Genomic DNA, 12,375 nt, shown 5'->3' on the forward strand with positions numbered 1-12,375 from the left:
TATGCAGATGTTTTCTGTTTCCATTGCACTGGTGTCCACTGTTCAAGTTGTTGCCAGCACCAAGCACTCCGTGCGGGCTCGCTTATACTCACCCCACACACGTCCAGCACAGGCGTCACTGTACATGTGGCCCTGCCAATAAAGGGGCCGGGAGCACGTGCCCGTAGCCAGTTCAACATAATACTGCGTGTGTCCCTGAGGTCTTGTTGTATGAATGAAGGCCCAGGGCCCTACAACATTACATTGTGCTGTGTACAGCGGACGCAGACATGTCACCGCAGGCAACGGGTTAGAGCTTGTACATGTAGCTTTGTTGTCACCCACTTAATTCATGAGGGGAGTGGACTGTGCCGACGTACGCAGAGCCAACGTGGGTGTGTGACCGATAAGTGCGTGCCCCTGGGCATGGTTCTGTACTGGGAATGTGCATGTGTCTCTATGGCAGTGAGGGTCGGCTTTGTGGGGCGTAGGTGGTCCCTAAAGGGTAATAGACACCCATGTATGTGATATAGTTCGCCTTCCATGGGTTCGGACCACACCCGCATTGGGGTGCCATGTGTGGGTCAGTGAAGTGTTGTGAGCCAGCCGTGCTTGCGGATGCTTCATGCTGTGTGGTCTGTTGCAGGGGCTGGGTTCTCCTCTAAGTAGCGTGGCTGCCCTGGTCCTGGTGGTGCGTTGCGTGGGATGTCCATGGGCTGTTGTAGGGTGTCGGTGTCGAAGGTGCGGTGGTACTCTCCGGCATCACTGATGTGTGGTCTTCTGTGCTCTGCTGGAGGTGTTGTGTGTCCCTCTGCAATGTGAAGGGGAGATGCATGTTGACATTGTGTTGACATGTATTTTGGTGCATTATTCTTGTTTACATGCAGACTGTATGACAATGTACATTGTGACTGTTTTGGAGGTGCAGGATTTAGATGCGGGACAGTGGACATTTGGACTGCATGACGGATGTGAGGTTGTACGTGTACATTTCCATTTCACAGTTTCCAGCTCTGTGAGATGTAGTAGCCCTGTTTCTGCGTGTGTGCGGAGCCAGTTGTGTCCTCTGTTCTGCAGTGTCGGGGTTGCACATTGTACCACATTGTTGTCAATGTGGATGCGCTGTTATTGCAATGTGTGTATGCTGCAGTGTGCCACGGGGATGAGGGACATGATCCTGGGTCATTGTGGGTGTGCAGTGTGCTATACTTAACTGTGAATGTGTGCCGTTGTGCCCATCTCCCCCGCCACCCCAGTCCCTGGTCGTTACTCACCCTGTTGTTGTTGTGTCAGGTCCTCTCAAGCTGTGTCCGTCCTCCCACCTCCTTGCACCGTCTCCACACTGATGACTGGCCTTCATTTCCTCCAGCTCCTCCTGTGGCGCAGGACTCCCAACTCCTGTTGCCGTTGCTGCCTTCCTGTTGGCAGCGGCTTTGTGCCTGGTTTAGGTTTTCACGTCATGCCAGCGCCTCTTGGCCTCCTCCATTGGCCTCCTTGACACACCAGCTGCATTCAAGGTAGTCTGATTCTGGGTCAGTTGCTGGTAGTGTTCTGTCACCTCCGTGATGCTGATCTTGTTTCCCTGCGGACTGCACCCGGTCTTCCTCTCCCTCTTCTCCTTGGCCTTCCCCGAGCCCGTTGTTCGTTGCTGGTGGTTTGTGGGGGTTGTGGGGTTCGCGTTGGCCTCTGCGCTCGGTCAGGGTGCATCCATGTTGCTACACACTTTGGATTGTTTCTGGTGTGTTGTTTTTGTAGCTTTTATAGAGCATTTTCCCACCAGATGCGTGGGATTTGCAGGCATGCCGCTGGTTTTTGCAGCTTTTTGTATCACGATTGGCCTCATCGCAGCTTTTTGCATTCGTGTTTCGCATTTTTGCGGTGCGGCGTTTATTTTAACGCGGCCATTTGACGCATTATCTGGTGACTATCGCATGGTACCTCCGTGTTGTGAATACTTGGTTAACACAGCGTAAATTTCCCGCGATATACTGCGTTGTTGAAGGTTGCGTTAAGTTACTTTTGGGATGGTTATCCCACGTTCTTGAGAATGTCTCCCATAGTGTTTACAATCACATGCAAAGCATGTTGTCATATTATTCATTTACAATCTTACTTCTTAAATAATGGAGCAGTGGTGAGAAATTAGAACAAAGGAGAGAAACTGGAAGGTGGATACATGAAGCAAGCAATGGAAGTCGGTCATGAGAGTGAGAAAATCCAGAGTACAAACAAATAGACGAAAAACATTAGAGTGAGCTAGGTGGATAGAAGCACAGACACTCATACCATTCACTCATGTGCAGTAGCAGTGAAAGACAAACAGGTACATTTTTTTGTCATTGTTTGATCTTCTTACCATTTGCAGGTTCAGTCTCCTGGATCCCTAATTGAAAACAAAAATAAAAGCTATGGGTTAGAAAAACAATTTAAGTAGTTTTAAAGACATCTTCATTTGCTATGACGTGAATATGTGGGGCAGAAAAAGATCTGAATAATAATAAGACTGGCTCAAGGGGGCTTGAGGGCATGCTCTCAAACCTTATGCAACATACACAGCACCATTTTGTCCTGGTCCAAAATACAGCTAATTGATTTGGCACCATTTGTGAGTGGCATTGACAAAGAAGAAAACAGAACATTGCTTGGACTTAATCATATTTGTCTACAGAAAAAATATATATATATTTGCTCCTTTATAACAAGTATTGTAAACTAACATCACCAGTAATATGTTTTCCTTTTGCTATGTTTTTGACTGTGTGACCCATTGACCTTAGTGCTTTCCCAAGCATTCTCATTTGAATAAATTGTGTGATCTGGGGAAAATCGATTTGGACCTGGTTTAGAGTTCGATGGGAATTGACAAAAACTCTGATGTCTGTAGGAAGTGTCCATTCCAATTGATTTACCACCCAACTCTAAATAAGGATGTTTCGCTCCTTGTGCTTCAGTTATCCAAGCCGCCTAAATAGTATGCTCTGAGAAGAAGGCTTAAACTGCAATTTTAAGTTTAATATTCACCTCTGGATGCTCACATTGTTTTCTGGGGAGTGCAAGTGCTCTGGGCCTGGTTTGGAGTTGGGTGGTAAATGGAGAGTCCTCTGAGGTGTGTCAGAAATGCTCCATGCAAAGTAGAATTTCCACCACCTACCTATTCCTAAGGTGGGGGGCATGTCACACTGTGAGTCTCTTCTAGATTTAGCACTTCCTCCAAGTATTAAAACATTTTCCATTGCTGCACAACTTTAGATTGAGCTGGGTGAGCCACTGAAGGCTCGCACGTGGCCTGAGCTGGTTGCCTGGCTCAGCTCAAGCTTCTTGTGCTCTCCAGAGCTACAAACAAGCTGAGCGTTGGCTTCTACCTCCCCCTTGCCCCGGTTACATACTGGTAATCTTCATTACTCCGTGTGTAGTCTTCCTCGCCATGTTACTGATGCAGTGAGCATCAGCTCCCCCACAGACCCCCCCAAGCAAATAAGTGCTCTAGCCTCCCCCATCCCTCCCTAATATGGCCAACCTTATTCACCCTTGACCTACCGTAAGAGGAGACACGACACACCTCACTTCCTGTTTTTTCGTTCTGCTTCTCCCCCTTGCACTCATTAACATTATCATTCTTCAAGCCTGGTTACAGCAGAGGAGGGTCTGCTCTGTAGTAGAGCGCTTTACTTTTTAAATGTTTCAGCCCGAGCATTCTGTTCATTTTTGTGAGTTATTCAAACTGCGTAACCGGTGTTTAAACATATGACCTGTAGATCAGTGGTGCTGCAGGTGCATAGACTGACAAGCTATTGGGCCACTAGCAAGCAGCGAGATGTATAGTGTCATATAGCTCTCTTTCAACTAAACACAAAAGCGCCTGTATATTATTAATGAAAGTAAAGCAATTCTCATATGTGGTGACTGTTTTACATAGCAAACACAAGGAGATGATGGACAAAGAGCTGAAACTTTTCAGACACTCACCCCCAGTCACAGATCTGGGTTGAATCCATCATCGTTCTTTAGCTCACTTTACCACCCCAGTTCAGACACAGCTATATGCAAATCAGTGTTGACCCTGTGCTTCATGGGAACAGTCCAGCCCGAACTGCCAAGACATGTCTTACCTGGACCGGAAACCAGCATCCTGGGACCGGTTTCCAGCTAACAGCTCTCATCAGCCACACTAGCTTGAATCCGGTGGCAAAGTGAGCAAGGGACCCACATCTGGGAATACCCTGCCAACTTAAGGCGGATAAAGCAAACAAAGGAGATGATGGACGGAACACTGAAACTTTTCTGACACTCACCCCCAGTCACATATCTGGGCTGAATCCATCATCGTTCTTTAGCTCACTTGTCACCCCAGTCAAGACACAGCTATATGCAAATCAGTCTGGACCCAGTGCCTCATGGGAACAGTCCAGCCTGAACTGCCAAGCCATGTCTTCCCTGGATCGGAAACAAGCATCCTGGGACCGGTTTCGGGCTTACAGCCCTCATCAGCCAGGCTAGCTTGAATCCACTGGCAAAGTAAGCAAAGGACGCACATCTGGGCATACCTTCCCAACTTAGGGCAAACAAAGCACACACAAGGAGATGAAGGACAGAGTGCTGAAACTTTGCAGACACTCACCCCCTGTCACAGATCTGGGTTGAATCCATCATGGTTCTGTAGCTCACTTCACCACTCCAGTTCAGACACAGCTATATGCAAATCAGTCTTGACCCTGTGCCTCATGGAAACAGTCCAGCCCGAACTGCAAAGCCATGTCGTCCCTGGACCGGAAACAGGCATCCTGGGACCGGTTTCGGGCTAACATCCCTCATCAGCCAGGCTAGCTTGAATCCAGTGGCAAAGTGAGCAAGGGACCCATTTCTGGGCATACCCTCCCAACTTAGGGCAAACAAAGCAAACACAAGGAGATGATGGATGGAGTGCTGAAACTTTTCAGACACTTACACCTAGTTACAGATGGTTGAATCCATCCTCATTCTTTAGCTCACTTCACCACCCCAGTTCAGACACAGCCATATGCAAATCAGTCTTGACCATGTGCCTCATGAGAAGAGTCCAGCCCGAACTGCCAAGCCATGTCTTCCCTGGACCGGAAACAAACATCCTGGGACCGGTTTCGGGCTAATAGCTCTCATAAGCCAGGCTAGCTGGAATTCAGTGGCAAAGTGAGCAAGGGACCCATGTCTGAGCATGCCCTGCCAACTTAGAGCGAATAAAGCAAACACAAGGAGATGATGTACAGAGCGCTGAAACTTTTCAGAAACTCGCCCCCAATCAGAGATCTGGGTTGAATCCATCATGGTTCTTTAGCACACTTCACCACCCCAGTTCAGACACAGCTATATGTAAATCAGTCTTGACCCTGTGCCTCATGGGAACAGTCCAGCCTGAACTGCCAAGCCATGTCGTCCCTGGACTGGAAACAGGCATCCTGGGACCGGTTTCAGGCTAACATCCCTCATCAGCCAGGCTAGCTTGAATCCAGTGGCAAACTGAGCAAGGGACCCATTTCTGGGCATACCCTCCCAAATTAGCGCAAAAAAAGCAAACACAAGGAGATGATGGATGGAGCGCTGAAACATTTCAGACACTTACCCCCAGTCACAGATATGGGTTGAATCTATCATCGTTCTTTAACTCACTTCACCACCACAGTTCAGACACAGCTATATGCAAATCAGTCTTGACCCTGTGCCTTATGGGAACAGACCAGCCCGAACTGCAAAGCCATGTCGTCCCTGGACCGGAAACAAGCATCCTGGGACGGACCGGTTTGGGGCTAACAGCCCTCACCAGCCAGGCTAGCTTGAATCCAGTGGCAAAGTGAGCAAGGGACCCACTTCGGGGCATACCCTCCCAACTTAGGGCAAATAAAGCAAACACAAGGAGATGATGGACGGAGCGCTGAAACTTTTCAGACACTCACCCCCAGTCACAGATCTGGGTTGAATCCTTCATCGTTCTTTAGCTCATTTCACCACCACAGTTCAGACACAGCTATGTGCAAATCAGTCGACCCTGTGCCTCAAGGGAACAGTCCAGCCCAAACTGCCAAGCCATGTCTTCCCTGAACCAGAAACAAGCATCCTGACTGATGAGGGCTGTTAGTAACCAAACCAACCTGAAATGAGTAAAAGCAACCCCATACGCAGTGTTTCGCTGTACTTAGAGCTCTTCAGAGAGGTATAGTTTTGTCCAGGCACAAGGAAGCACTCAGTTAAGTCAATCAATCAATCAATCAAATCCTTTATTCGATCTTACACATAAGATCATAAACGTATCAGAAAAAAATTTACAGTCACATTTAAAAAAAAAGACATTATAAAAGATAGCTTAAAACCTTAATCTTAAAAATGTGCTACCATACAGTTTAAGTAAAAATTCATTTAATCTATATACATAATACAGTAAAAATTATGTATGTCAATTTTAAGTCGTCTTATGTGCCAACCTGCTTCCTCTTTTTAATACATGCCCATAGGAATGATGCTAGCGAAAAGCACACAAGAGAATTTTGCAATGATTTGAGAAAAAACAGTGCTACACAACAATATTTAAAATTGTATAGCTTGCAAATTGGTACAATAAAATTACGCCTTTCCTGATGGTAGAAACCACAAAAAACATAAAACATGAAGATAATCCTGTGTAGATAAATTATCACACGAACATAGGGAAAGTTCTGAATGTTTATATTTCTTCCCTGGATTTAGACAAAATCTAAGCAAAATATATTTGTGCTGTGGGGATGTAACATCAGCCAGATAATAAAAGCTATTCTCCTCCAATACTGGGGTTAGTTCATACAGCCGTGCTGACTGAGTGTGGACGTTTTTTTCCCTTCTTAGATGTTGGGCTCACCTAATAAAGGTCTCAATTACTTTCCGTTTGGATAGGGATTTGCAGGTAGAGGGATCATCAAAAAGGCGACTTAAACCGAGTGCAGATAGTTCTGACTCCACATACTTTATCCACCTAATTCTACTGTAGTTATTTGACTTTAAAATAGTTGTTATTAGATTTTGTGTAAAGGGGACTATGTCTCTCCACCAAATTGAGTGCCACAGTAGGAGTGGTGCCATTTTGATAGAGTCCGTAATGTAAGGCAAAGCCAGTTTCATTTGAAGCACATAATTCGAATATGACTGGAGTAGCAAGGTGAAAGACTTAAAAAATGTGTTCTCTATTACTTGTAAAGAGTCGCTGGGGGCCGACCTCTAAACTGCTGCCGCGTACACCGCTGCTGCAGCATGATAAATTTGTTTCATAGGAATTAGCGGTTTGGCTCCCAGTTTTTTAAAGAATGATTCCAACGCAGCTAGGTTTCTCTGCATGCCCATTCATCTGCCTTCTAACAGTTTGGACCAGGATTGTTTATTATTAAATAGGACACCTAAATAGGGAAACAAGTTTACCACCTCAATTTTTACAGAGTCCATAGTAAAACAGGGGGGTCTTTCGCGTTTCCCAACCCCTGCTATAATTATAAAAGATTTAGATTTATTGACCATTAAGTCCAATGAGTTCATAAAAGCCGCGTAGGCCGCTATAAGGTGCTGAAGCCCCATTGCAGTTCGCGCCATAAGAACAGCGTCATCAGCATACGTCAAAATCGGTAACTGCTGATGGTCAGAGAGCACAGGGACATCCAAGGCTGCGCCCTCAAGATGTTTTCCCACACCATTGGTATAGTTGGAAAATAAGAACGGTGCCAGGACGCAGCCCTGCCTGACCCCTCTTAAGATCATAAATGTTCGGGTACACTTCCCGTAGCGGACCAATGAAGAGGCATCAGAGTACTGCTGTCTGATGAAGTCGGCCAATGCTTGATCGATTCCCATCTCCTCCATTATCTGCCAGAGCCTAGGGTGGGACACGTAGTCAAAGGCTGCGGACAAGTCCATAAAGGCTAGATAGATCTTCCCACCCTTGGCTCTTACATATCTATTCATTATAAGTGAGAGGTTCAGGCATTGGTCTACCGTGCCCTTTCCCTCCTGGAAGCCGTATTGGGCCTCCATTAAAATGTTCTTACTCCTCACCCACGCCTCCAATCTTGTCAGAAGAAGGCGACCCATAAGTTTAGCCATCATATCAATTAACGATATTGGTCGATAATTTTTTGGGTTGCTTTTGTCTCCCTTTTTATAAAGTGGGATGACTATACTAGTTTTCCAGGACATGGGGGGACCAGCAATAGCGATTTTCTTAAAAACATTAGTTAAAAGAGGAACCCAAATATCCATATACTCAAAGAAAAAGTCCATTGGGACACCATCGGGGCCTGGGGCTTTCCCAGCACTACAGGCCTCAATCCTATTCCTAACATCTTCAGTACAGAAAAAAAGAGAGCGCCCACAGGTGGTAAAACCGGTTGTCTCACAGATAAGCAATTGGGGCAAAAATACCTTCAAAATGAGCCACCCACTCCTCCTCCCCTACATTAACTTCGAGTGCACTATCGATTGGTGTTTTAAAGTGTGGACCATTTACTATACATCAAAACTCCTTTTTGTTACCTGAAGCCGCGGCCTGTTCTAATTTGGCCCATGATTCTTCTCTTAGCACTTTCTCCCTATTTTTCCTGGCCATTTTATATTCCCTACGGTGAGAGGCAATTTCAGAAGGGTTCCTAGGGATACAGCTTAGAGCTTTAGTAAGGGCTTTCTTTGTTTTTGTACAGGAAGAATCAAGCCATCCCTTGGCCTCTTTTGTGTTATTTGTATTTGTTTCTAGTGATTCAGTTCCTTATGTGTACTAAAAGTTCTGTATAGGAAGACACCACAAGTTGGGGTTGAATCTCACTTTCAAAACAAATATTTATATTATGTATAGCATTGCTAATTATGATAGGTATCACCTCCAGTTTGTCAATTTTGGACCACTTCAGTTGGTATCAATTACGCCTAGCTAATATAGACAGACCAATTTCTTGCGATGTGGTCCCAACCCTCTGGACAGTTTGGATCTCGCAGCACAAAATTGCATGGTCACTAAAGGAGTTAAATTGGTTAGTTACTTTGTTACACCTGATGTTTAAAGGGTTAGTGACCAGTATGAAATCAATTGTTGATTCCCAGTGATCCCGATGGAAAGTTGGGGACAAATTATCACTATCAGTGGCTAAGTTATTGATCATAAGCATATTTCTCAACGAGATTAGCGTGTTCAGAGTGTTTCCATAGATATTATGTGAAAAGTGGTGAACAGGGTTGCCCCACATATCCTCCACACCACAAACCTGCTCTAAGTTGTGGTGGCACGGATGTATGTTAAAGTCACCCAACCATATGATGTTTAGGACAGCCTTTTGATTCACCAGTTTGGATGCCTTATCGATTTTCCCGTTCACCTCGTCAAGCACTTTATGCATGTTTGGGCCGAAATTGTTGTTATAGAAGTTTATTAGGAACCCCTGATCAGAGTTAGCAAACTCTAAAATAATCAGATGAAAGAATGGGGAGGTATCATGTAGTACATTTATTATTTTTTTTATTTTTTTATTTATATTTTTATTGGGTTCTTGGCAATCCATTAGAGCAAATAAAACAGTTTGTCACACATAGACAATATGCTGGATCAAAACATAGTACATCAACAAAAAAGAAAGAGCAAGAGACCCCCACAAACCATATATAAAAAGAGTTCAGCAATTTAAATTATAATAACGTATATCGAAATATATCTGTCTCATTCAAAGGATAACTTTAGTCAAAATAAGATTCCCAAATTTTGGTAAATTTACGCAGTGCCCCGATCCTCTGTGCGAATATAAATTCGGATTTCCTGACTTTCTTAATTTTTTGATACCATTCATCCACAGTTGGGACAGTTTCTGTCTTCCAATATTGAAGAATCAGTGATCTGGCCACTGCTACCAAAATATACAAAAGTTTCGCCATAGAATCAGGCAAATTTAACTCAAGGTCCAATCCGAATATAATTAAATTTTCATATCTAGTGATCGTAAAATGTAAATGAAGAGAAAGCAAAGAGAACATTCCTTTCCAAAATGACTTAACTTTAGGGCAAGAAGCCATTATATGAGACCAGTTAGCCAGGTCCGGTTGTGTGCATCTAAAACAAATAGACGACGAAGTGCTATACATTTTAGCCAAAATTGCAGGAGTGTAATATAAAAGCCACTTACTAAAGAAAAGCATTCGTCGCCAATTGGCACCTCTCAAAACCGTAAAATTTAATTTATTTAAGGTTTTCCAAAAGTTATCAGTTATTTTAATGTTTTCCTGCTTTTCCCACTTTTTTATTGCTTTGGCGCTTAAATCCTCCTCCCTACTTTGTGCTAAACTTTTCCTCCATTTTCCAGGATTTTTAAAAAGGGGGGACCAAAAAAGGTCATTTGTTAAATGTGACAGTTGACTATTTTGTGCTAAATCGAGTTGAGCCAAAGATTTATACAATAGAGCATATGAACCCATAAGAAGAAAGTTTCCACGAATTAAAGTGAACATCTCATCAATAGTCAACCATACTCCATCTTTCACAAAGCTCGACAAAGTTGTAAACCCAGCTCTGGCCCAATTATGTATGATTTCTAATCCGATATTAATCCCGAATCCCAGAACAGCGTCCCTCAGTGGAGTTATTAAGCTCAAAAGAGGAAGAGAGTACCTTTTTAGCATGACTTCACGTTTTTTAAAAAACCAGCTCAGAACCTTATATCTGACTAATTTGGGTGATTTAAATATCGAAAGAGGAGAAGGAATTTTGGTCTCTTTACAAATTAAGTCGAAAAAAAAGTTTATAAATAAAGCAACTCTAGGTATTGAGTGTTTAAATCTTGAGAGATACTGTGCAAAATAAGTGTAGTAGTAGTCTTTCAAATTTGGCAGACCAAGACCTCCTTGTTCTTTATCTGCATATAAGGCGTTAATAGCTATTCGAGGTTTTTTTCCCGCCCAGACAAAAGCTGAAAATAAAGATTCCACTTTTGAAAAAAAAGAGCCTGGGAGAGAACAAGAGATAGTAGAAAACAAAAAGTTAAATAAGGGAAGTACTGACATTTTAATTAATGCCACCCGGCCCAGAATGGATAAAGGCAATAGATTCCAACGTGAAAACATATCACAAACTTTTTGAATCAGCGGCTCGAAATTCAGTGTGTACAAATCCCGTACTAGAGGTGTGAAAAGAACACCCAAATACTTTTTGGGTCTATTATTAACACAGCTCTGAATATCTGGGTGTAAATCAGGATTATTCCTACCACAGATTAAAATTTCAGTTTTCTTCTTATTGATTCGATACCCCCCCAGTGCTTCAAATTCTGTAAAGACCGAAAAAAACAGTGTTTGCGTATATATCTCAGGTTTCAGCAGCAACATGATATCATCTGCGTATAGTTTAATTTTGTCCATACAAGCAACAGGTGGGAGAATATCCTTACTTTTTCTAATTGCTACTGCTAGAGGCTCAATAAAGAAAGCAAAGAGAGCAGGAGATAGTGGACATCCTTGCCTCATCCCTCTTTGCACTGAAATCGAGCCTACTATAGATGAATTAACAAGGATATGAGCTTTTGCCCCCTGATATAAATTCCTAATTAGGGTAATGATTTGAGAAGGAATACCAAAGTGCTGTAATATAAAAAAAAGTGTATCCCAAACCACCAAATCAAAAGCCTTTTCTGCATCTAAAAGGAGAACTAAGGCCGGAACTCTACGTGTTTCAAAATAATCTAATGCCTCAATCAGATAATGTGTGTTAGTAATTAATTGACGGCCAGCAATAAAGCCATTCTGGTCTGCGTGAATCAATTGCGAAGAAACGTGGTTAAAACGAATAGAAAGTAATTTTGTAATAATTTTATAATCTGAGTTCAGTAATGTTATAGGCCGGTAAGAGTTGGGATCTAGGGCTTGTTTCCCTTTTTTCAAGAAACTGACCACCGTTCCATCGTAAAAGAACGCGGGAATTGGGCCACCTTCCAGCATAGAATTGACTAGTGAAAGAAGAAGCGCAGAAAAGGAACTAAGGAACGTAACAAAAAATTCTGCGGGAAGTCCATCTGGACCACAGGCCTTACCATAAGGAAGGCTTTTAACAACAGACTCTAAGTCATCAAATGAAAATGATGACGCCATTACTTCTTGGTCAAGTTGAGAAAGAGTAGGAAGACCATATTTATCTAAAAAAATCGTTTAATCTCCCCTGATCCATAGTGTGATATGAGGTATAGATGTTCTCATAATGGGACAGCATAATTGTTCCAATCTCTCCCTGATCTAAGGTATCCACGCCACTAATTGGAGATTTAAGAGATCGAATCACATTAGCTGCAGCACGTTCTTTAACCTGCCATGCCAAGAATTTACCCGTAAAATTACTATGCTCGTAAATTTTTTGAGCTTGTCTGCAAAAGATTTCCTCACTTC

General features: G+C 43.3%; 1 protein-coding gene across 2 annotated transcripts in view; it reads right to left on the minus strand.

Moving 5' to 3' along the window:
- The window catches only part of LOC146811706 (serine protease 27-like), a 229,576-nt gene that overhangs the window by 159,202 nt on the left and 57,999 nt on the right, over window positions 1–12,375 (minus strand). For both annotated transcript variants that reach the window (XM_085618696.1, XM_085618697.1), the window contains exon 3: window positions 2,336–2,362. In XM_085618696.1, coding sequence (XP_085474822.1) covers window positions 2,336–2,362 — 27 coding nt within the window. The remainder of the gene's footprint in view (window positions 1–2,335; window positions 2,363–12,375) is intronic.

Source organism: Triturus cristatus, chromosome 7 (genome assembly GCF_964204655.1).
Source record: "Triturus cristatus chromosome 7, aTriCri1.1, whole genome shotgun sequence".
NCBI lineage: Eukaryota > Metazoa > Chordata > Amphibia > Caudata > Salamandridae > Triturus > Triturus cristatus.